Source organism: Tamandua tetradactyla, chromosome 4, assembly GCF_023851605.1.
Source record: "Tamandua tetradactyla isolate mTamTet1 chromosome 4, mTamTet1.pri, whole genome shotgun sequence".
Lineage (NCBI taxonomy): Eukaryota > Metazoa > Chordata > Mammalia > Pilosa > Myrmecophagidae > Tamandua > Tamandua tetradactyla.
The window spans coordinates 75,555,194-75,582,034 of NC_135330.1; the positions used below are offsets into that span (position 1 = coordinate 75,555,194).

Consider the following 26,841-nt stretch of genomic DNA (forward strand, 5'->3'; position numbering starts at 1 on the left):
AATCTGCCAACTTACCTTTATTTCAATGAAATGTATATATTCTTTCCTTCACTAGAATCAGGGCAGTCTTGAAATTTATGTTGAATATAAAATCTTTCTAACTCTTACATTAAATTTTATAAAAAGAAAATCTCTCATCCTGTTTAAAAGGCTGGCTGTGCACAGCTTCCTCCTGGCTCCTCTTTGTCATCTGACATTTAATACCTGCCCGGAATGTAAATCCACATACTCACCAGTGGACCCATAGCACAACCTTTGGCGGTGCATGCTTGGACTCGGAAGGAATGTAAGCTCCAAGGAGCAAATCCATAAGCATGACAGCTGAGTTGTGAGGAATTGTGAATTAATATGCCATCTAGATATAATCCATAGCTTGTTATAACACCTGGAAAGATAATAATTCATTTTCAGTTCTAGACAATAGCAAAGGATATCTTAAGAAAGAAAGCACTTGTTGAATTGATTTCTAGTTTCATAGACTCCCTGAATTATAGTATCTGCTGTTTCATCTAGTCCAAACCCTGTCACTTTCCAAAGGATAACACAGGACTTATACCCTTGAACATCAAGTTGCTAGGCTAATTAGAGACAAGAGACAGAAACTGAACCCATGAGTCTTGGTATGGGAAACTTTCTATTGCACCATTTCAACCGCTGTAATTTGTGTCCCAGATCAAAAGTGCCAAAAATGAATACGTTAAATGCATTTCCAATTTTTATTGCTTTATAAAAATATAAAGCAATAGAAGTGCTTTATATTCAGTAGAAGTGTTTCAAAAGTAAGATGACATTATTTGTTAATGTATTTTATATTATTCATTATGTGTCAGGCACTGCTGTAAGTATTTGAGGTATTAAACTCATTTACCCACCCCCTCCTCCTCACAACAATCCTATAATGAAGTCCATATTATTATCACCATTTTATAGATGAGGAAATTGAGGCATAGAAGGAACAGATAACTTGCTCAAGGCCATACAGCTGGCAAGTGTTTGAGTCAGGATTTGAATCTAGGCAGTCTGGTTCCAGAGCCCATGCTCTAAATGACAACATTAAATTGCCTAAACATGAAGCCTTGAGTTAATTGTACAAATAACATTCAGGTGATACAACTAATTTAGACACACTATGAATTGCTGGTTTTAGTGATAAATTAACATTGATTTCAGAAGGAATATGAGATTTGAGAAACTGAAATGGTTGAGTATAACCATTTGATTTATTCAAAGTATTTCCATTTAAAGGAAGTTAGGGGATATCATAACCATGTTCACTAGAAATACAAAATCTGCAAACTGACTAATCATTATATTGTGGATGTGCAGGTCTGAAAGTATTATGTACCCCAGAAAAGCCATGTTTTAATCCTGATTCAGTATTGTAGGTTGGAAACTTTTGATTGTTATCTCCACAGAGATGTGATGCACCCAGTTGGGGGTGTGACCTTTTAATTAGAGGAGATATGACCCCATCCATTCAAGGTGGGCCTTGGTTAGTTTACTAGAGTCCTTTAAAAGAGGAAACATTTAAACGCTTGGAGATGCAGATGCTTGGAGAACAGTTGCTTTAGAGCTGAAGAGCCAACACGAGACACAGAAGTTTGGAGATGTTTGGTGCACCAACAAAAAGACACCAGTGGCCTAGACATGGGCAGAGCTCAGCAGGCATCACCATGCGCCTTCCCATGATACGCTAAGCAAGTCAAAAGCCAGAGTTGTGTTCCAGAGGAGCTAAGTGAAGGCCCACAGATACCAAAGTGAGGAACCTCCACAGGAAACAAGGCTGAAAGCAACAGACCCCAGGGTCAAGGGAGCAGAAGACGCCAGCCACATGCTTTCTCAGCTGACAGAGGTGTTCCGGATGGTATTAGCCTTTCTTGAATGAAGGTAACCTTTTATTGGTGCCTTAGTTTGGACATTTTCTTAGCATCAGAATTGTAAACTTGTAACATTAAATTCCCTTTTTAAAGGCCATTCCATTTCTGGTATATTGCTTTCCAGCAGCATTAGCAAATGAATACAGTGGGAGACACACTTTTCTTACATGTTAAATTAGAATCGCTTTCAAAGTAAAATTAATTTCACATGGGCATCCTTGAGGAATTATCTGAAATGTTCCTCTGTCAAATAAGATTTCCCCCAGGACAGAAGTTGGATGTTTGTACCAAAGCACATAGCATTCTCCATCACAGCACTCACACACTTACATTATTATTATTGTTGTTATTTCTTGTTTAATTTCCTGAATTCCCCAATAGAAACATGGGCTCTTCAAGGAAATCTTTATTTTCTTCCTCACATTTCCTAGAGCTTAGTACCATGCTTAAAATATAGGAGGCACTTAAAAAACACTGATTGAATGAATAATCTAATGAGCACCCAGCATAGTAAAAATGTCAGCATCCAAAACAAAGTGAAAATTTAAGACTACAGGAAAGAGATACCTGCAATATGAAAAGAGATTTAGTAGAAAGAGGATCTTAATGAATAGTTCAGAGATAGAGGATTTGGAGAAAGAATAGGGTTTGAAACAGCAGACTCTAGCAAAATCCCCAAGGGTTATCAAAGAAGTCCCTGCTGGCAGGTTTCCAGGATGTCTGCCTCTCAACCTTAGAAATGCAAAGATTTGATCTCATGAATGTCCCAAGAATAGGTCACACCTTCATCCATCATCATTATAAAGACCGTGTTCCTCAGGAGACTCTAACACCAGAGTTTTCCTCTCTCCTGTGAGGGAATTCTCACCTCTAAAACCTGCTTTCAATTGTCAAGTAGAACTATCATCTTGCAAACCTACAGAACCTCTCATGCATTGCCGCAATATCCCTTACAACGTTGTTCTTTACTCAGAAGTCACCTTATAGCAAAAGAGGTATGGCAGTGGGCTAACACCCATGGAATTTTCTCATCTTATAATATAGTTCAACGACCCAGAGTCTGAGAAATTGTTGGAATGGCCTCTTGAAGTCTACAGCAGCAGGTGAATGCTCACACCCTGAGAAGTTGGCATTCCTATTGGATGTCATATTATGCTTTGAACTAGGGACCAATATTTGACACTGTTTTTTTCCACAGACAAAAAAAAATTGGGAGCAGAAATCAAGGGGATGGAAGTAGGAAGGCTTAATAACCCGTGCAATAATTTTTTTTCTTTCTGTGCCCACAAAAAGGAATGTTTACATCCTGGATCGCAACAAAGGTGCCTGAATTAAAATAGAGACTTGACAATCACCTTCTCATGCCATTGTACAAACAGGCAAAGAAAAAAAATTACTATGTGGAAGGAGAAATTGGTTTCTTTGTACCCATTGATGCCAAGGGCATTCTTTGAAGCATTTCTTTGTATGACCAGGTGCACCCACCTAAGTTTAGAAAGTCTTCAGTATCCTAGTAAAGACAGGACCACTAAGGAAATAAACCCTTTTGTACTGAAGGTTTGGGTTGCCTCACAAAAGAAGACCAACTGGATGAGCTACTAACAGGAGGTAACAAGAATATTGAAAAAGAAAGTTATAAGTATTATAACTAGTTATAGAGACAAGAAATGTAGATATATACATGTTTTATTTCTTGGTTATTACATATAGATTTGTATGTTAACCAATTTTCCCTCCTCCTTTTCCCTATTAATGTATATAAGGTAGATGTTAATTTACTGTTTAGTCCTTAAGTTACAGAATATCCAGGTGGATTGTGTCTGAACCAAAAGGGGAATTGACCTCACCCATATATGAATATGGCAGCTGAGCTTGAGAGCTTCTTCATTAGCACAAAGCATAGTAGTATCTTGTTAGGTGGAAGCACACAGTAATTATCATTGTCACTGGAAGTAAAATAGAGGTAAAAGTGTGTGCATAGATGCTGAATAGCTTCTGGGGGACTCTTCTCATTATTCATCTGACATTTCACAGCCCAACATTCATAGTTTTATATTCTTCTATGTGCTGCTGAGACTGTGACCCTACAACTATGTTTCCAACTCTTGTTAGTTGGTTTCCTATCAGGTTTTACCAATGGGAGGAGTTCTTAGGAGACCAGAAAGCAGGAAGAAAGAGAAACTTTGCTTCTAGGTCCAAGAGTTGAGGTTTTTGCTGAATTTCACTAAGTCAACAGAGAAGCAAAGCCACTGCAGACTCAAATAGTCAACAGCAGATCTCTTCAAGGGTTTCAGCTCCCACACTAGGGGCATCTTTGGGCAGTACACCTCCCATCTGAGCCCATTCCTCTGAGGCAGGTTCTTAGGCTCTAGCCCAGGGAAGTTAGTAGTTCTCCAACAATCACCCTTTTTTACTCTTCTAGTACCACTCCCTTTTCTCTTTGGTTCCTCTAGTCCTTCTACTACCTTTGTAAAGGACTCCTTGGATTAAATATCCTCTGGTTTAAATACCTAGCACATTTTTTGTTTTACCCATTAGATCTTTTTAAAAAATATTTGTTGTGGTCAAATGCATAATGTAAATTTGCTATCTTAACCATTTTCAACTTACAATTCAGTGGTATTAATTACATTTGGAATGTTGTGCAACCATCGCCAGTATCTCTCTCCAAAGTTATATTTTGATTAATGCATACTGTTAGGATTAAAGCCTTTTATTTAAACAAGTTAATGTCTTCAATAGAGATATTGTGATTTCCTATTTTCTCTTTTGAAGACGAATTTGCACATTGGAAATCTGCACATAAGGAAAATTTCAGAAAGTTTTCCTTTTTGAAAATAGGTCCACTTTCCTTATTTCCTTGTTTTGGGGAAAGAATCTTTACTTTCCCCTCATGCATCCCTAACAGCTGCACAACAAAGTGCAGCTATTGGTATCTGCTCTTCTTTATTTCAACTGTGACCATGTACAGAAACTTGAAAGTATCTAATTTGGTGCCAGTTAGTACTTACACACAATAACACAAATGAATTAAAACTAAGAAATGAAAGATACACAGTGAAAATCTAAGTAATACATAGAAAATTTTAAGGAAGAAAAAAATGGATAGAATCACAGTAATGTTATTGAAAAAAAGAAGCAAATTTTCTCTTTCTTCCTGATTTCTGGTCTCCTAACAACTCCTCCCATTGGTAAAACCTAATAGTCTGCTAAGCACTCTGCTAAGCAATCACTTAATTCGCACCTAAAAATCCCATGTACAAATGGTGTGCTGCAGAAGCTCTTAAGGAAATTGTTAAGACCCCTGAAATGCTACCTACTTGACCATTTTACAACAGAAACAGAAAGTACCCAAATCAACATTTCCCTTTTCTTACATAATTGGGTAACAGAGAATTTATTTTATGCTAGGATTATGTGTATAATATCTCATTTATCTGACACAGTAGGAATTGAGCTATTTTATAGAAGTTAATATTTGTTATAGCTAAAATCTCATTCCTTATGTACAAACATTAAAAATACAATTATCTTTGAAGGAAGTCTTTCTGGAGTGCACTACACACTTTCCTCTCATGTAGGATACAATGATTATAATTGAACCATTTTTGTGATGACTCAGACTGTGCATTTTGGACAAGAAAGAATGTATTCTGTAGTTTGGTAATACCCCGAGGGACTGATGAGGTGTTGGAGACTCACCCAGCTCTTATTCCAAGCATCACTGAGTGGCTATACTTCATAAATTCTTGTGTCTTACTTTCTGAGCACTTCTACAACCTCACTCAGTCACTGTCTCTCAAAAGTTACTTCTTTGTTTTGTCTATTTGACTCCAGCACATCAAGCCTAGCAATCTATGCTGGGAAACTAATTGTTTTGTCTGGAACTATGGAAAGAGAAAGAACAGACAGTTGTTGAGAGAAGGACTTTAAGATGACTACATGATAAATGAGCTGAGGATGAAATGAAGTGGGATTTGTGACAATTAATTCAACCGCTCAGAAAACTTTTTAATGTCAAGGATGTAAGTGAATTAAGAGGTGGATGAAACTGATGTCTAATTTCAGTGCAAGTGAAATCACACACACACACACCTAGACTTACCCAGCAATTTTTAGGGTAACATTAGTTGACAGTATGTGAGAGATCTAGATTAGCTACAGGACCAAACTTGGGACCAGTGTGCACTGGATAAGTGCAATCCACCATTAGAATCCCCCTTGACACTTGCCTCTCCATCATTTACCACATAAAATCAATCACCAAGTCCTATAGCCTTCACAATGTAAATTATCTCTACGCCTCTCCATTTCCACGCCCATCTGGTCCATGCTGCCATCATCTCATACCTGAAAATAATAGCTACCAACATGTTTTGATGTATCATTCATGCTCCCCAAACAATCCATTCTTCATACTGGGGCTAAAGGGACATTTTCAAAACACATGTCTGATCATGTCACATTCAGTCTGTGATCAAATCAGCCCCTGGCCACATACTAGGAAGTGAGAATTCCCCACCTCAGAATTAGGGCGCTGACTTGATGAGAAACATCTCATGAGGGTGAGAAAGACTCATGTTATCCTTTCTGGGTTTTCTGCCTTTTTTTCCAGGTCATACCACCAATTATCACATCTCAAGGGCAAAGTAGGATATCTTTATGGTTTTGAGCTGGTGTCCACATGCATTAAAAAAGGGAAAACAACAAGGGAGCCTGAGACTAGTGTAAGCATTTCCTATGATCTGGTTTGGGCTATCACATAGAAAATCCCGAGTTTAGGACCAATTATGCACAGCCAAATTTCCTGGTAACTATGTTGACCACCAGAGGTATCATTTGAAAAAAAGTGCTTCATTTCTTATCAAGATGTCTTGGCAGACCTTCTAATTTATTTTCATTAGCATGTTTTTTTTGGTACAAATAAAATCACTCTAACATGAGATATGGTACAACTCAGTTCTGAAAACATACAGTTAGTAAGTACTAAGTTTAAACTGTCTATTAACACAACAATTAATAGATGGCCTCAAATTCCCAAACTGAGTAACAAAAATCGATGGCTGTATTCTAGAGGATGTTTTAAACTGAGGCCCAAGGAGACACTTTCCTTTCTTAACAATAGTACACGACATGTATGAATAGATTTAGGAAAACTAAACGGTAGTTCTTGAAATGCCAAGTCTTTTAGAAATTACTATTTCTAAAATTTATTATTATAACTTTGATTCAGACAATAAGCTCCATGCTTTAGATGGATTAATTCCTTTAATATTCACAACTCCAAGAGATAAGAACTGTTATGTGCTTAGTGATAAAGATGAAGGAATGGAGTCTTCCAGGGGCTTAGCTGTATCCCAAGGCCATACATATGTAAATCCAGTTGTGGAAACCAGCAATCTGACTCAGCAGTGCCACAACTTCTGTTATCCATTTGTATCTTAATTTTATCTTCAAAAACGAAGAACTGATGAACATACATACTCTGGCCCTGAAAACAATCAGGATGGACCCAGGGAAAAAATGAGCAAATATTTATTGAAAGTCAATTACCTGAAAGTTACTACATTTGTTGATTTAGGAAACAGAAGGAAGAATTAGAAAAAAAAAAAAAAGATCTACCCTTATACAGGGAAGAAAAGAGTTAGAAATAGCTATAATCATATGCAAATCCAGGAGCTAAATATGAATGTGAAGTACAACAAAAACTTAATGCCAAATCAAGGGCTAAACAGTGAGTGCAGGAGCTACTAGCAGGGAATAATCACTCAGGCTGAAACAAGTGCTGAAGGCTCTTCCATAAAAGCCAATATGTGATAAGATAAGACATGAGAACACGTTCCTGGTGGGAAAAATGACTAATGCATGGAAGCAAGAAAATACAAGAAGTAATAGAGGTGTAATGTACAGCTCAATATTTTGTTGTTATTGTTGCAGTACGTTAAAGTCTAATAGAAAATAAGCCTGTAAAGGAAAGCTGGGGCCTTGAATGCCACCCCAAGGACTTGGGATCTTATGATGCACAAGAGAACCACTGATAGTTTACGAACTGACAAGAGTTTGATAAAAGCGATATTTAGGAAAAGTAATCTAGAGTCATATATACAACAGACTGGAGTAGGGAAAACCATGAAGAAGGGAGACAACCAAAAATATCAAGAAAGAAGATGAAGAATTTTCAAAGCCATGTTTTCCTGGATGCAAATACTTGAGGCCAGGCTATGGTGATCCCACATTTAAGCAGTAGAGTGTGGTATATTCTAAGAGAGAAATAGCTTTAACCATTTTATATACTTTCTCTTCATTAAAGTAAACGTGATTCGCAGGGACTGAGATGTGATAGGCTGCAGTAGGGTATCACAGTGTCACTAGTCAGAAAAGAGAAGGGTCTACTTTTGTCAGAGATGGACTGTGTAGCTAGCAAAAAACAACTCAGAGAAGCTGGTTACAAGAACTAATTTATCTACATACTACTGGTAGAAAGGGAACTGACTTCAGTTTGGGGATTTCAAACACATCGCGTCTGTGATAGTACTTCTCAGGATTTGACTTTATCCATCAGTATTCTGGTTTGCTATTGTACTATAGTTTGCAAGATTAGGGGAAACTGGGTAAAAAGAGCATAGAATCTCTCTGTCTTATTTCTTATAACTGCAACACATGTGAATCAATAGTTATCTCAAAATATAAAACTTTCAAAACAAAACAGGAAAAAATATGCATGGAATGGAACAAGGTCGGGAGAGCATAGCAAGTGGAGAGAAGTAAACCCAAGGCAGTCAGAGGAAGCACATGCTGAAACAATAGCAAATGAATCACTGTTCTAATCAGGTACCATTTTATCCTCAGGAAAAAAATCTTAAAAGAGGAACAACTTTTATTTCCATTTTAAAGACGGGAAAAAAAAACAAATTTTAAGGAGGTTTGGCAACTTCTCTGATGTCATACATGAAGAAAGCGGTAGGATTATGGGTTGGCATTGAAGCACTCAGATTCTAGAGTTCATAGAACAGTACAGTCTGTAGCTTCTGTGTACCAATTTTCTTTACATTTTTCAAATCATGAAGCAAAACGTATCATAGAAAAGTATGTATAACAAAAATTAAATTTTAGTGACTAACCATAAAGCAAAGGGCAATGTAACTATCACCCAGGTTAAAACATAAGTATTTCCATCGCTCTAGAAATCTACCATGTGTCACTTTAATTCCAACCCCCATAGATATGTATGTTGGCTTTGAAACACCATTTCCTTGCTTTTCTACATAAGACCGCATCCCTAAACAATCTAATGATATAATTAAGTTTGTAGAATCACGTTTGTGTGTGTTGTTGCACGTGTGTGTATATGTATACATACATACATATACATGGCGCCATGTTTTGCTCAACATAATATTTATGTGTTCCATCCATACTTTGGGGGAGCTGTGCTTCACTCATTTTCATTCAGCATGGCACAATTTGGTCATTCTCCTCTTGATAGATACTGGAATGTTTCCACGTTTTGTCTGTTATGTCAGTGTAGCTATAAACATTCTTGTACTTTTATCCTGAGGCACTTGTGTACACATTTTCCAGAGTTTGTATTCGGGAGTGGAATTGCTGGCATATGCCCAGCCTTATTAGACAATGTCGACTGTTTTTCAAAGCATCTGTCTTAATTTCCAGGGCTGCCAGCAGTGTGAGTTCTTATTGTTTCACATCCTCAATAATACCCTTCATAGTTAGATTTAGTATATATATACAAATATACATATAGTATTATATGTGTGAAACAGTATCCTGATTTGGTTTGATTTCTTATTGCCCAGAATACTAAAGAGATTAAGCATGTTTCCTTGTGTTTATCAGCCACTTAATTTTGCTTCCTTTGTGAAATGTATTTTCAGATCTGTTTTTCCCAGTTTATTATTGAATCATAGGAGTAGTTTATATATCTTGGATATTAGTCTTCTGACAGCTATATGTGTTGTAAATATATTTTCCCACTCTATTACTTATCTTTTAAAACAGTTTACAGCACATTTTGAAAAAACAGAAATGTTATTAATTTTAGTAACCTTTTTATCTCCATGAAGTTATCATTTTTCTCTCTAATAATACTACTTTCCTTAAAGTGTCCTTTGTCTGATATTAAAATAGCTTTCTTTTCTTTTATCTTCTAAAATTTTGGTATGCTTTTGATTTAGATGCATCTCTGGAAGGGAGAGGTTAACAGTTAGTTGAGGGGACTTTCCTCCAGCCTTGACAACTGCTGAGGATATAACCATTAGTTGAATCTTCCTTGCAGTCCCAACTCAAGTTCATTACCAGACCAAGATGAAGGGAAACCCATCTGAGGACTGTATACCGAATCAAACACCTGACCTCATTGTCAAATTTGTTTATGGAGTGATGGGTGGCTGGCATTGACAAGATGCAGCTGCACCAGAGAATGAGCCTCGCCACTGCATGCAGGTAAAACAGCTGTGGTTTCATTCAACAGTATTCTACAAAACTTTACGGAAAAACGAAGGAGCACTATAGGCACTGGCATGGAAAGATGTCTACTCCATGATGATAAGAGAAAATAATCAAGCCGCAGGACGGTATAGATATACATTCAAACTAAAAAGCAAGGCATCAAAGATGAAGACCTCTAGGCTGTTGGCTTCCCAGAGCCGAGACAGCCTTCCCACCGCACACAGGCGTGTCTTGAGTACAGAGTGTCGTAGAGGGATTCTCCCATGTGCTCATTTCATCCGCAAGAGCATACTTTACAATGGGGCAGCACACTTAAAACTTGGTCAGGTAGCTAAAACCTGCTAAGCTTTTATTTCCTCACCCACATACTGTACTGGGGGTGATATTCCAGTGGCCTGACAGAGTCGAGGTGAGAATCAAATAAGGGAGTATAGATGTATAGATGAAGGTACCTTAGGACTTTTTTTTAAGTGTTATACATGTAAAGCGGATGAACTTAGAGCTATCCCTTTCTTCAGTGGTGAGTTAACGCCTCGTTTGCTACAGAAGATAACCTTAAATGATATCCTCATCCTATTCTGATCTATGCATATCTTTTGTAAACAAAACAAAACAAAAACCCTGCAAACCTTCGAGAACAAATTTTAGATGCCTATTTTCCTTTCCGTCTTTCCTTCTATGCTACTTTTCACCTACCCAGCAGTCTCTTATATATATATATATATATATATATATATACTAACTCTTTATCTAAACCTCCTCTCTTACCCCACCAAGTCAGAGACTAGAGTGTGAAGAACAGGACTTACTAAAAACTGTGAAACATTTTTTGAAAAAATATGTTGGATTGAGTGGATTTGTTTTTGGTAGTAAGCTGGCCCATCAGTAATACTGACTGAGCACCTACTGTGTGAGAGGCATTGGTAGTAAGCCGGCCAATCAGTAAGTACTGATTGAGCACCTACTGTGTGTGGAGCACCTACTGTGTGTGAAGCACCTACTCTGTGTGAGGCATTTGGTTTTTGGTAGTAAGCTGGCCCATCTGTAAGTACTGAGTGAGCACCTACTGTGCACGAGGCCCATCAGTAAGTACTGATTGGGTACCTACTATGTGCGAGACAATCCAGTTCCAACCTGCAGGAAACTTTCAGTTCACTAGAGAAAACAGACTCTAAATGAATATTAGGAATAATTATGTCTGTGTAAAGATTACTAAAGGATAAGCATATAGAATAAATGGAAAAATGGTGGGGAAAAGGGGTTGTTAACTTATTCTGGCTGGGTTAGGGAAGTAAGTCTTGCCTGAGCAACTGAACTGTAAGCTGAACTTTACTATTTCATCAAGAAGAAAAATGCACGAACCATTATCTGATTAACTGTAACAAATATAAATGGAAACCTTTTCAATGATACACCAGCAAGCTGATAACTATTTCAAAATGTAAATATCATAGATCTATAGTAGGTATTACTAGATAAGCAATCTGTAACTAGAACCTCTAGAAATGGATCTCCTTATTTGCTTTGAAATATTCTATTGTGCCAAAAGGAAGGCCAGAGAAAATGGAATTTTTATTTATTTTTGGCACTCTTAGAACACACCGAAGCAATTAAAAATTATCTCTACACTCCAACCCCCTTTGCACATTTTGCATGTAAGAGTGGATTGAGTAAGAGGAGGGAGTTAGTTGGGAACTGATGGCAATCCAAATGGGCAATTGAAGAGAGTTTGGTGAGGGGACTATGTACAAAGCTCTGGGCATTTAAGGAAAGTAACAAGTGATCGTGAAGCCCCCTCCAGCTACTAACAGCTAAGACTGCTAGGAAACTATGCTAACAAGCTGAGAGAAGGTAACTGTTGGATTTCAGAAAAATAATTCTAAGAGCAAAAGGAACTCTTGAGCCAGAGCTCCCTCAGGCCCCCTCCTCAGTGTCCTTAGTAGGCCCAAGGACCCAGATATGAACCATTAGCCACACTAGCGAGCATTGTGTTCCCCAGAAGGCGCTGCTGCTCACACCCTCTCCTGCCAGTGTCTCACCCTGACTGATGCATGTACCCGCACATCAAAGGACAGTACCTCAGCAATCTATCATGCCCTAAGTCTACAAGCCCCCACCCAATCAGGAGACAGCACACCACCTAGTGAGTACCCTTCCCTCATGGTGTCACGTTCCCTTTGAGACACAACCCCTAGAACAAAGAGTTGGAGCCATTTTTTCTAACTTCCACAGACCTTTGTGTCGTTGGCTCCCTTCTGCATCTTCCTGCTTTCTCTTGCCCAATAAATCAGTTAAGCTTTAACTCGCTGTCTCTTGTGGAATCCTTAACGATTCCGCACCCACAGTAATCCTAGCTAGGATCCATAGACATCTTACACTTCTAGGGGAAAGGATGGAAACAGTTTCAAAAACCTGGAGAAAGAGGTGGATAGGAAAGGGTGACACAATAGGAAGTGGGCTTTGCAGAGGAATTCAGCCTTTGGAGCCTAGAGACAGAGAGAGGAAACCAAGGCAAATAACTTCCCAGACTCCACTCTCCTCTCATCCTTTCATTTCTTGCTGCTGCCAGTAGACAAAGTAATGGGAAATCAGAGGGAGAGGAAGCCTCACCGATGCAGTTCAGAGGGCACAAAACAGAGCAGAGTGAGAGTGGATCTGGAGGGGCAAAAGAAAAACACCCAGCATAAAAAAAAAAATCACTGTATTGTCTTATATTGTATTATATTTTTCACGCCTCTTCTTATTTATTCTCTTATGCTACTAATCAGTAAAGTAGCTGTGGCAAAACAAAACAATCCTATGCTATGTGGTAAATGGGAATCAGATCATTGAATCCAGTTCTATAAATTCAGTTCTTCAATGGATAATCCACCAAATGGATTAAATTCCCATTGGCTTATCCAAGTTAAGCAGCTTCAAGTCTATCACCTCTCTCTTGCCATAATGATAGCATTTTTAAGGTGTTTAATTTTCACGGGGAAGCTGAATCATAATTGTCCATAAAGCCCATCCACTGGGATGTATATCTTTGTGCCTCTTCATCATGTTATGTCAAATTGTATTTCCTAAGGTGTTGAATAGGTTGTCATATATAACCAAGGAAATTCAATACAAGTACAATACAGTGGAAATTTAATACAAGGTTTCTCTATTTATACTGAAGAATTTGTTTACTGTAAGAGTTTTAAAGAATGCTTTACTGTGTCATAAAAATAGCATGCATAGTGAATGTAGATGCTCCAAACATATTTGTTTGTTTTTTCCTGAGCAGCATGCCAATATGAATAGCAACTGAGGGTACCCCCCTAAGGTTTAGATGCTGATTGAATGTGGCAGACATCTCCCTATGTGAATACTTGATCCTTCAATTAAAAAGGCAAAGAGAGAAGAGCCATCACATTGTGCAGTAATGCCTTATTACTGTTACACTCACCTAAAAATGGAATCAACAGAATCTGCAAAAGACTGTGCTTGGGAAAATCCTACCTGACACACTGATTGGAGGTGTTTCATAAAAGTTACACAAGGTTGGCTCAAAACTGTCAAGCAGTTTTCCTAAATGAGTCACTAAATTCTATAATTCATTTCTCCCATTAAAACTGAGCATTTCCAGGAAAGAAAGTTGAACCACATTTTCACTGGTTAAAAATAAACAGTGGTATCACAACCGAAAGTTTTTTAAAAGCCCAGTTATTTCTTTAAGGTCAGAGAGAAATCAGAAGAGAGATCTTAGATATTTGGGATATTGGCACTGAGAATGAGACGTTGACTAAGTGTAAGTAACTAACAAATTCCTGAATTTTTTTTGTGTGTGACTAGATGGAATCCTATATTATGAGCAATTTTTACAAAAAGCAAGAGGCAGAACAGTAGAGTTAATAAAACCATGAGTTTTTTAGTCCAAACCATTCCTACTTGCTAGCTGTCTGATCTTGAGTAATTAAGTTACATAGCACTTAAATTTTCGCATCTGTAAAAGTGGGTTAAATACACATATTTCATGAGCTACTTATGAAAATTAAATTAGAAGACAGACACATAGCTACACTCTGTAGCTGTTATTATATTATTATTATTATTATTAATTACTAGTGTTAGCAGAAAATCAAATGCTTCTTTCTATGCATGGGTAGAATACTTAATTGGTATTTACACATATACCTTCACATACATGTATTATTAAAGTTTATTGCTATAGCATCATCATCTAATGTGAAGAGAACATATATCAAATGTATATCTGTAAAATATATATACTTAGTTCACTGGTTTCTCAACTACCCATTCCTTCAATAATATATATGCTCAGAAAACTGAACTAATGGTTCTTTCAATAAATTCTATTGTCTTCATAGCACAATGAATACTGCTATATATACAATCAACTTCTTAAAATTAAAGCTTTTCTGTTCTTTTTGGCATTATTGCCACTGTCTTGATATATACCCATATACAAGTTCTCGCAAAGCTAAAAGGGCAATAGAACATGCTGAATTAGGAAAATGTTTCCTTTGACACCTCAAACCCCTTTTCTTTTCTCAGGGAGTCCACAGGACCTAATCTTTGGGTTTTCCAGACCCCATGCTTCTGTCTTCATATTCCCATCTTGACATTAACAAATCCTGATCACAGTAACAAAAGCCCTTCCATGCTGAGGTACACAAAGCAGGTACAGCTCATATACTGTCTTTCTTTAGAAGGGCTGCATATTATCAAGCTGATTAAATCTCAAGAAAAGCACAAGATCTCCAAGTACACGCTTGAAGCCTGCAGCCTTTGAAATCATCCCACCTATACTGTATAATTATAAGCTGTGCTGTAAAGGTGCATTTGTGTATATTGTGTGATTGCATATGCATATGCTTCTCACATAAACACAATTACAGTTTTATTATTGTCCCTATCATAAGTAAACACTCGTGCATCTAACAGCTGTTCAATACCCGCTTACTCTGTGGCTGGCACCCTGCCAAAGGGCTGGGGCTAGAACAGGGGACAAAGGTAGATGCGATACCTGCCCTCGTGTGACACCAGTCCAACGGGGAAGCTATTTTAGATAAATTTACTTTGGTAAAATTGGAGGACAAGAAGTCCTACGTATTCATCAAGGATGAGAATTTATTATTTATATTTTTAGTTACTGTTTTTAAAACATGGATTCTAACTAGTATAGAATGGCGCTGTCAGTGCTGTGATAGATACGGAGGGATAAGTTTGGCATAGTTAGATATCTGTGCTGATTTTAACAAGGTGGATGTGCAGTGTGAGGAAAAAGTATATATCAAGATTCTAATGCCCAAGCTTCTGAAAGGGAATATGGCTCAGGAGAGTTTGGAAGCTCTCAAAAGTGTCATTCTAATTATGCAATTCTAATCCACACAATACAGGTCACAAATTTATTAGACAGTGATCCTTTGTGCTACCTGTCTTTGGTGGCTAATGGTGTTACAAAGGAAGAATCAAGGTCCTACAGAATAAAAGGTCCTTATCCAACTTGGACCAAAAAGTAGCGCTTTTCACCCAAAGAGGTTTTTAAAATCCTGCCTGAAACAGCAGCCTACAAAAAAACACCTTTGCCAGAGAGGACATGGATTCAAAGGGCTCTGATTAAAGAAACACAGAGCTGGAGTGTCACACCATTTTTGCAGATGTTTGAAGCAAGAAGTAGGATTAAACAGGACATATTTGAAGGAAAGCAAAGCCATAGGTGTAAATCAAGTGATAATGACTCAGTACTTAGAGGCTGAACTTGGCAGACCGAGGCAATTAATAGCACGTAGCATTATTTGTAAGAGCAAAATCATGGAAACTTAATTGTCCATCAGTAAAAGATGGGTCATATAAATTGCGGTTTCATTCAGTGGGATTCTACACTGTCATTTCAAATGTCTCTACCATATTATTACGTGAATAAAGCAACTTGCACAACAGTCCAAATAGTATGATCTCACCGTTGTTTAACAAATGTATGTTTTGCACATATATCTTCACATGATTGTTAAGCAACACTTCTTTTTTTAATTGAGCACCTGTTTTGTGTCAAGCAGTATTCCAGAAGCTACTGATACAGCCCTGAACAAAAGAGATCAAAGCAAGACAAACTCCCTGCATCCACAAAGCAGGACTAAAGCAAGGAGCAAATATCGCCGCACAAATGCTGTGAAGCAGGACCAGGTTATAGGCACAACAGAGAATCAAAACCAGAAAGGCAGAGGCTATTCTCTGCACTACGTCTGGTAAAGATGATTTTTACCAGACCTTAGTGAGTAGGCACTGATCAGATCGCTTATAGCAGACTCAGTTACCAAAAGCACAGAGCCTGTGTTTTTAGCCAGACTAGCTAAAGTTTATCAATTATTAATGAGTGAAGAACTGGCCTTCTATATTAGAACTACTTCTACTTTTCCTATTTTGTCAAATGCAAGCATGTGTTGGAAAATATACCCTGTTCTCACTATAGAGGTGAGTTTATTTTTTTCTCAATAAACCTTCTTTTCCCATTTTCATAAAGTCGTAGTGAATTGTCTTTGGTGTGTATTTATGGATCTCTTCAGGCCTGTGTATTCATTTAGAAAGGTAACTGACTGACAGCCAAGATTTTGGAGTTTAGAGTGTGCAAAACCAGGCAAACAGCACCTGTTATAGCCCACTTTGCAGTGAAATGATTATATCTCTCTGGAACTGAAGCATCTCACCAAAGACGCGGTGGTGGTGGTGGTGGGGGTGGGGATGTCACGTGCACATTCTAGCAGGTTTCCTCAGGAAGTCCCATGTCCAGATACAGGAGGCACCTTGTGCATACCACTACCTCGTGATTATTTGTTTCCATGAGTAGCTTCCACAAGGGACTCTGAGACCCTTGAGATTAAGGATTGGGCTTAATTCATCTTGGTTTTGCCTATATACAAGGAGTGACAGCACCTCACAGGTAAGTAGAAATATATTTTGAGTGAATAAATTCAGAATGTGAAGGGCATGAGAAGGCTCTGGAAATCATCTGGGTGAGAAATCTCACGTGCTCTCAGTGGAGGAGTGCCACTGGCGGGTGGGGAACTGAGGGAGCAGTGGAGGGTGGGGTAGCGTGAAAGTCAAGCGTGCCTCTGGGGTCTGACTGGGGTCGCTGGGTGGTGCCCGTCAGTGAGAGAGCAACAGAGGAGAAGAAAGGGCAGGAGAAGGGGCAGGGAATGGGAGGAGACATCAGTTTGGACACGTTGAGCTTCAGATGGAATAGGAAAATATGTCGAGATCGCCAAAAGGTCCTTTGGGAATGAGAAATCAGCTGGAGGGTGTATTGACTACTCATCAGCATTTTGGAGATCACAAAAGCAGCAGGAGCCTGTGATTCAGAAGATTAGGGTCGGAACTTCTAGATTCTACTTCTTTCATCAATGCCTCCAAGATGCTTCTCATGATCAGGTGTGACTGGGCACCACACTTTTAATCCACTTGAAAGGGTTTCTTTACTAACATTAGGCTGAAACATTTCATTTTCCAAATGTCTTACACCTCTGCAGCATACTCAGATATTAAAAGCAACCCTAGGGCGGGCATGGTGGCTCAGCAGGCAGAGTTGTCACCTGCCATGCTGGAGACCCGGGTTTGATTCCTGGTGCCTGCCCATGGGGGAAAAAAGCAATCCTAATGTAGCATATACTGTAATCTGCACTTGGTTCCATTAAATTTGAACTGGGTATATTTTGGAAAAATAAACTACTAATTCCTGAATCAAATGCAAGATCGGAAACTCCCCAAAGGAAAAATCCAGTCCTAGACTTCCACAGCTGAGGTCGAGCAAATATATTTTAGGATCCGACCTTTAACTACCGCTGTTCTCTGCTAGTATCATCAGCGGGCCAGATCTCTATAGCATACATGTCACCGAGCAAATGCAACTTTCACATGAAACAATTATATGAAATAAATATTGTTGGGTACCAACAAAAAGTCCAACGTTGTGTTGGGCTCTGTGAAGGAAAAAGAAACGAATGCACTCGTGATCTTTTTCTTTGGGTGGAAGTGGTGGACATTTACCCAAATAACTTCAAGCCCAGACTGAATGAAGTAAGTGCCATCAGGAAGGCAAAGAAATAGGCTTTAGTCTCAAGAGAACAGGGAAAGTTTAATTTAGCTATAAAGAAGAGCAGAGCAATTCCATGGAATTAGGGGCCTACATTTTGTTTTGAAGAGTGAGTTGGATTTCTATAAGTAAAGGTAGAGAAAAGGTAGATATCATCAATGGCAGTTTCACAATCAAGGAATTGGGGCTTCGTGGCCTCATTTAGTGAAATCCCCAAAGTAACACAGTTATTACTTTCCAGAGACCAGAGTTGACTGTAGGCCTATTTGACTCTATACCTCTGTCTTTTAGCCCTATGTTACTCCATAAATATTCTGGGATGGCTAGAAAGAAAGCTACAAGGTTGTGTAAATTGGGTTGAGTCACAAGTCGGGAGGGGCCTGAATGCCAAAGTGAAGAATTTGGACTTTATTCTTTGAGTATTTGGGGAAAAGTAGAGAGGGTTTTGAAAAATGAACAGAGGAATGAGATATTCTTTAGCAATCAGATTATCCCTCACTAGACATCAGACAATAGAAACCAAACCAAAACAGAAACCAAACCAAATATTGGAAAAGTTGAGAGAGAAGTATTGGAAAGGACTTTCTGGTTTTGTTTTTTTAGTTAAAATGATTAATCTGCAAATGTTTAACTATTGCCCACTAAATATAATTATGAAAATTCTGCTTTGATTGAACACAAGGTTTTAGAATATTTTGGAAGTATCTCCATGAGTCCTCCAAATCTCCCAGATTCTATTCCTTAATGAATATATTTTAAAACTGATTGCAAGTGCGCAAAACAAAATAAATAAAGATTCTTTGAAACGTTGGAAGAATTTCTCTAGTCAACCTACTATTTTGAAGGTGGTTGTGGTCAAAGTTGCAACTTTCAGTTGGGATAAAGGGAAATCTCCTAACTATGTAAATTATGTAATGGCATTTAACAACAATTCAAATGGAATAAATCATTTATATTTTCATTGCCACCTATGGACTAGATTTCTATGTGGAGTAAGAGATGTAAAAAGACTTTTGACTGCTCAATATAAGTATCAAATAGATATCCATTTATTTTTTATTAGAAAATTTGTAATAGTACAGGAATAATTACAATAGCAGATATGATAACTCACTCTAATCATTAGAGCTCTCTCCATTGCCTGAAATATATCTACTGCATTTGCCAAAAGTTTAATTAAAATGAGATGACTGGAATAATTAATATCACAGTAAACATAAGACAAACTAATAAAACTGCAATTTTATTCTTTCTTTCTTTTTGGCTATGATAAAAGAGGCCATTCCAATTTTCAGTAATGAGTTACTTAAAGCAGTTTCTATGATATTAAAAGTCTTGATACTCAATGCAAAGAGTAACACAATTTGATGTCATGTAAGCAGCCATAAGTGTGGTCCAATGGAACCACATACGTGAATCTTATACATGTTTCCAATAAATGAATAAAGTCATTTCTGCACAAGGTTATTTTAAATTCTTCATAGTAAACTTTTATTTTAGCAAAATTTAACTGGCTAATTTAAATCTCTAAACTGTACAGCAATAATGTGTATTTCGCTTAAAAATGTACATAATCCACTTCAACTTAAATAAATATTGTTTCCAAACTGCATGTTGCAATCTCTTTGAAGAATATATTTTAAAAAACACATGCATGGATCCAAGTGACCTCTTTTAGGACAAACGTGTTAAATCAAAAGCATTTTGAAATACAATGTGGACACGAACTTTTCACTTCTACTTCTCCAAGAAAGATCTAATGGCTTTCAAAAACAAAAAGTCATTGGAAATACGATGTCACTCTCAGAGCGCATTGGAATCCTCATTTGTTCTCTTCACCTCTCCTGGAGCACTTTAAACAATACGGTGCAGTACACAAGAACTATCAAAAGGGAGCACTTTTGAGCCACCAAAACTGTGTGTTAGCCTAAAAACCACACTCTTCCCAACTCCAGACAATGATACTATCTCAGGTATTTTATGTGCTAAAATGATCATTAAAAATTAAGCACCACATATAAGCTGCCATTTAGAATATTAATTTACCTTTACTAATCATCTTTTTAACTTGAGGCTAAAAGAGTTCACTTACCATTCGGATATTCGGGTTGAGTCCAGGAGATGTTAAAGGAGTCAGGCGAATGGGACTGTACTTTAGGTGGTGGCACTCCTTCTGGAATATTCTCGTCTGTGAGGACCTCACTGGCTTCACTTCCGGTGCAGCCACCACCGGTGCAAGCCTGAAAGACGTTGTAAAAAAACAAACAAACAAACAAACAAATGCAAATTTGATTCTGGGTCCCAAAAGTTTAAATAAGCATGTAAGAAAAAGAAAAGAAAAAAAAAAATTCATAGTAAGTCCAGCTTCTTTTAAATAGTGTTCCCTTTAGCCCCCAGACAAATTGTGTTTCGAAGCTGAAGTTGAACATTTAATTAATTTGCTTTTTAGTATACAAAACAACCACCTTCTTTAATCAGAAAATAACACAGAAGGCACGAATTATAAACATATCCTAAAGTTAGAGCTTGGAGATACAGGGCCAGCTGAAATGATCCTTACCCAAAGGTTCCCAGAATGAATTACACACGCACACACGCGCACACACACACACCATGAGACAAATGCTAGAGAGCCTATGAGCATACATCAGGATAAAACAAGTGATTTCTAGGAGGAAAAAAAAAAAAAAGGTAAATATAATGGCTTTTTATTTACTGCAGTGTGACCACTACATTAGAGTATACACAACGCAAAACTGGAATACACCAATATTCCTCATAAATCTGTTGGTACAAAGCAGTTGTTGAATGCCTGTTTGTTTAATGGCTAAAAGGGTCAAATCATTTACTTAGGTACCCGAGAAATGGGCTTCACCACATGGCTGAGACTTAAAATGATCACAGAAATCCCCTCTTCCCTAATAAGGTATCACTAATACCAGAATCAGTGACTTGAATATTAAAGATACTAAAAAAAATTTCTGCTTGCATTTTTAAAATAAGCTGCAAATATCCCAAAAGAAATGTTTAAATTATTATGAAAATATTAACCACTTGACTTACCTGATAAACACTTCTTCAGGAAATTGAAACATACACACAAGGATTTTTCCAGCCTATATGTGCTAGTAAATATTAGCAGTCACATCCTTATATAGCAAGGATATTTGAAAAAACATACTTAAGCTTTATTTAGTTTTGCTTTAGGTCGCAATTTCAATTTACGCAATGAAATTTTAAAATCTTTCAAAAAGCATTAGATTTTACCAAAATCAATAAAATAATGAAGGAAAATCGTAGAACAATATAAAAAGTGGATAGTTATTCAGTTCATTTTCATCGAATATAGATAATTACTAATATAAAATTTCAAACGCCTCTTTATTTCTCTGCAACTGGCCACTGCTTTTCAGTCTGATATTGCAGGAATGACCTATTGATACTTTAAAGCTGAAGATTTCCTTTTCCATAAAGACATGAAAAGGCTGATTTTTAAAGATATTTTCTTATTATCAAAGTAGTATACTATTTTGCAAAGTCATGGCAAATAGTTGCAAATTCTTCATTATAAATGTAGGAAACAGAATATCTGGTTAATGAACAAGGAGATCAAGCTCACTTGTCATTTTAAGACTATATCGCTAGCATATGTCTTCAAGACAATCTCTCATCAGCTTCAGCAGGTTTCGATGGGTTAAATTGTGAACTGGGCATATTAAGTTTGGGGACCTAATTAACCTCTGTGGGTTTTCTCTAACCTTTGGCTGTTGAATGTGTGTATATATGTAAGAGATAAATAATATTCCTCCTGAGAATGGACTCTTCTCAAATAAAGAGTAATTAATTGAGAATTGGCCCAGACTGACAAAGCTGTAGGACATGTCCTCTAGAAGTCAAAGAGATAACTACCTGATGATTAAAATAGAAAAAATTAAAATTAAAAAATATTTTTAAAACCCAGACATTTCAAATGTGCTAAAAATCCACAAGAAAACGTGGCAGGAGTAAAAGTTCCATGGGACAGCTGAAATATCAAAGAAAAAGCGTTCCAACATTTATTTTTTCTAGCCCTCAGACAGAGATAAAATCTGTCTGCTTGCAATTTCTAGCTTTTTTCCCCCTTAGGAATAATTGTTGAAGCATCTTGTTGTTAAAGTCATAACACACTGGGATCAAATTCTGATTAGTCTGTTTACCATTATTTTTCTCTCTTTCATGCCCTAAGAAATTTCCCTGGTTAACTCTCCTAAAAGAAATACTACACTATATGATACATAATGATATATTTTTGTAAGCAGAGTGTGATTTAAAATTTACTTTGTTAGGGGGATTTTATGATAGTCTCTGGGATAAAGGAACACAGCCTTTTGTTGGGAAAGGCTATTTTGGGGGCTATGTCACCTGAGCCAGGTAAACTTGTCACCTGATGAACAACCATCTGAAGAATCCACGAAGTTTGTGAGAGCATTTTTCTTACAAATGAAGCAGAATTTAGAAAGGGGCTGTTGAAATAACAGAATTAACTGCAAAATATTTTAGTTTGCTTTGTCTGCATCCTTTTTGCCTCCACTTAGAGTAGCTAAGTGAGCATTGTAATATTTTAGTTTCTTCACTGAGGAAAGAAATGTTGCTAAAGTTGCTTCTGAAGGTCTAATCTGGCATCTAAACAAAATTTAGCCAACCTGTATCTTGTTTGACCTCTCAGAACCAGGGTTCACTGCTCTCAAAGCACCTGAATGCCGATTAAAACTCTGGTTAAAAAAAAAAAAAAAAAAACTAAACAAAATAGTGGGATTAATTATAAAGATGTCTTTATGAAATTGCAAGGTCTTTAAAAGCCTCTGAACCATTAAAATAAGGTAATTCAGCCCATCTTCCATAGCTTTTATCAATTAGAGCCATTAAAAAAAATTTGTAGATGAAATCATATTACCCAGAAATGGTAATTTCTGACCAAAAAGGGGATTCAATTCACTACTACAATGAAATGCATTACCAACAAAAGTATACCTATCATTTTAAAAAATCATGAATAAAAGGAAGATCCCAGCCTAGCATTCTTTCTTCCAATGGTTTGTTTTCAGATAAGTGGGGCATGAAGGTATTGAGGATGCAGTTTATTTTAAAGCACGAGGAAAAAAAAAAAGTGCATCCACATGACCCGTAAATGGTCTTTTGAAAACTTAAGCTCTCATTTCCGAGATTCTTTCCAGGAAATAGACATAACACTTAAAGTTCATCAAGTGGCAAATGTCCAGCAATAACATGAGGAATATCAAACACCACTTATATTGAAACCTGTCTGTCTTAACAGCTTCTTGTTCTATCACTGACTTACTATCTTTATTAAGAGCTACCACACTTCAAAGGCCCTTTGGTTAAACGTGGTGACATGTTACACTGTTTCTTTCTTTTCTTTTTTGGGGTGCATGGTCTGGGAATGGAACCCAGGTCTCCTGTGTGGCGGGCATTCTACCGCTGAACCACCCGTGCACCCTACACTGCTCCTTGCAACAGACACAGCATGTACTCTGGAATCACACAGTCCCAGCTCTGAGTTTTCCCAGGAAAGTAGTTGATTTAGAGCAGAAGTTTCAAGTTTTGAATGAAATAAATGGACTCTGTATTCCTTCGTTCATTCAACAATTGTTCGCTGAGTTTCTCCTCCCAGGACTGTTGACCCCGGAGATAGAATTCTGAACACTGCAGTCTCTTCTACCTTTCTGGAGTTTACTGCCTAGTCAGTTGGGAAAATTAAATAAAGTCACAGGAAGTAAGATATCTACTAGGAACCTGGAGTGAATTATAGTTATTCAAATCCCCATCTAATTTCCTCTATTCCAAAGACTGCTCAGAGGCTTTTTATCTGTATGTTTTGTTTTCCAGCACTTAGTCAACATGCTTACATGGGCTATAAAGTCACCTCCACTTGGCTAGGACCCTGATCTCCATTGACTAATCTAATGACCTTGAAAGCTACTTATTTTATTGAAACTGTGAAATATATAATAATTCCTTAATTAACCAGGATGAACCTAAAATGTTCTGGTTCATTTAATTTACTGGTTAGCAGAGTTAAGTAAAAAACCTTTCAGTTGAATTCTTTCTGAAATATATTAATATATTTTCTCCATTAATAGATACAGTGAAATTGAAAATCACATGTGCAAGTTTATTTCTCTAACAAGAGTTAGGGCAAGAACTTTCCTATCTTTATGGCATCTTGTGCCGACATCATTCAGTGGCTGCCAGATTAAAGCCTGATTCCATTGAATATTCTTTTGAGGTCACCTTTTTAGCATCATAGAATTTTAGAGCTCACAGAGACATCAAATCATTTAGTTCAATGTCCTAATTTTAGACTTGAAGAAAATAAAACTCAACACAGTTAAGTGGATTTGCCATAGGTCACACATTTAGTGGACAAATCTGAATAAAAAACTCATGGGAATAGACCCCTGGTCTAGTGGTGTTTATTTTCCAAGGTATTACAGATTTATAAAATATAGGAGATTGAGGTAGATTGATTGACTGCAGAGTACATTCTAAAAATCGCCTTGGGAGGAAAAATTTGTTTCTTGCCATTTGCCTCCTTCTGATAAAAACCTAGAGTTCAACAGTTTTTGTTTAATTTTGGTTGCATCTAAACTATTGAAATGTTTCTTGATTTTGATATTACCACTCTGTTGAAAATAGTGTGGATTTCTGTGTTAGCTTTAGAAAGTCAAGCCAATGCACTTCTTACTTCTTGAGTCATAAAGCTAAATAATCAGAGATGCTGTTACATAAATGCAGTGGCTGTGCCCCGGCACACGAAGTCAGTTTTGAGTAGGATTTTTAACATTGTTTGATTGCCCTTGCTTTGTGGTTTCAAGTCAGACAGTTAGCAATAGTTGAATGTAGATATTTTCTAGTGGTATAATATTTAGAGCATTCAAGAGCATGTTAAGCAAAATGAATGCATACAGGATCTACATAAATGTAAATTTATTCATAATCAAGAGCAGAATATTTTCTATGGCATTTATCAAAGCAAATACCCTTATATAGGTATTGCTATAAAATGAAGAGTGTGTTTAAAACAAATAGGGACAATCTCATGTTTATATTCAGTTATTTTCAGATGTATTCTTAAACTTAAAAAAGCATTATATTTTATCAAAAAAACAAAAGGAACCACTGAGTAGAAATCCATGAGTAGAAATCAAGGTCTTTTTCAAGACCTTTGTATAAAGGTGCTATTTTGCATTTTAAAAATGCTATTGTCTGTCTAAAGACACCTCTAAACTGTGTTGATTCTGAGGTTTTATTAATTGACTGTTCTTTTGAGATAGAAGTGTATTGCAAGTCAGAATATATTAACAATTGAGAATACGTGGGGGTTATTTAAACTTTCCTTTAAAGATATAAGATCTAAATTTTCATACAATGTATTGTTTTCCAAATAAGTATATGCTCCAGAGGGAAACGGTGTTCTTAACCCAAACATTTTAGAAAAGGCCATCAACAATCATGATATTCTACAGATGATAAAAAAATAATAATTTCTGATAATCCAAAATTGGATTTGGGAAAATCTACTGATTCAGATTTTATTCTATCACTTTGCGTAGTATAAAATAAATATGTAAGTGATGAATCAATAGAATTCATATTGGGGATATGAAGTGAGATTTTAGAGTAAATATCAATTCTTGAGTTGTTTGTCTTTTTTTTTTTTTTAAGTGAGGTGGGGGAAGAAGCAGAAAGGATGGGGACAGAGAAAGTGAAAGAGAGAAGTAAAGTGAACTTACTGCCAGTTTGATGAGATATTTATTACCAGGAAAAAGGTTTTGTACTATGTGATCCTGAAAAAGTTCTGTACTGTTATAGATGACATCCCAAATTGTAAAATCACACGTGTGATTTGTAATATATAATACATAGCGCTCCAGAATTCCATTTACTTTCCTCGGGTGTTTCCACCTGGGAATGGAGAAATATAATATTATGATCATCATTCATTCAAATCAAAACTGAGAAATGTAGGATTTTTAAGGACACATATAAAGTTGGATTTGTGCCACCATAAAAAGCACACTGAAAGCTCAAATGTGGTAGTTCAACTGCGGTTCATAAAGAAAAATTAAGCATCTATTAAGTGCCTATTCTGACTGGTATAAAGTATATATGACAATGTCCCTGCCCTCTAGTTACTTATAATTTTAACTAGCTAATAATACAGAAATGTATATGAGTATGTAATTTTGAAGTTAAACCATAAAACAATAATTATAAAACTCTAAACCTAAATGGGAGAGTCATGGAAACAACACAATTGTCTTGAACGAGACAGCAACCTAGAATTAAAATGCAAATACAGTTGATATGTAATCACAGACTATAGAGAATTGGTGAGGGGCAGGATGAGCCCAGCAAGAG

The 26,841-nt window shown here is 36.9% G+C and overlaps 1 protein-coding gene across 1 annotated transcript in view; it reads right to left on the reverse strand.

Moving 5' to 3' along the window:
* The window catches only part of USH2A (usherin), an 844,952-nt gene that overhangs the window by 337,849 nt on the left and 480,262 nt on the right, over positions 1–26,841 (reverse strand). The window contains exons 34-36 of the mRNA XM_077157816.1: positions 26,214–26,385; positions 20,513–20,660; positions 234–385 (exon numbers count right to left, since the gene is read on the reverse strand). Coding sequence (XP_077013931.1) covers positions 234–385; positions 20,513–20,660; positions 26,214–26,385 — 472 coding nt within the window. The remainder of the gene's footprint in view (positions 1–233; positions 386–20,512; positions 20,661–26,213; positions 26,386–26,841) is intronic.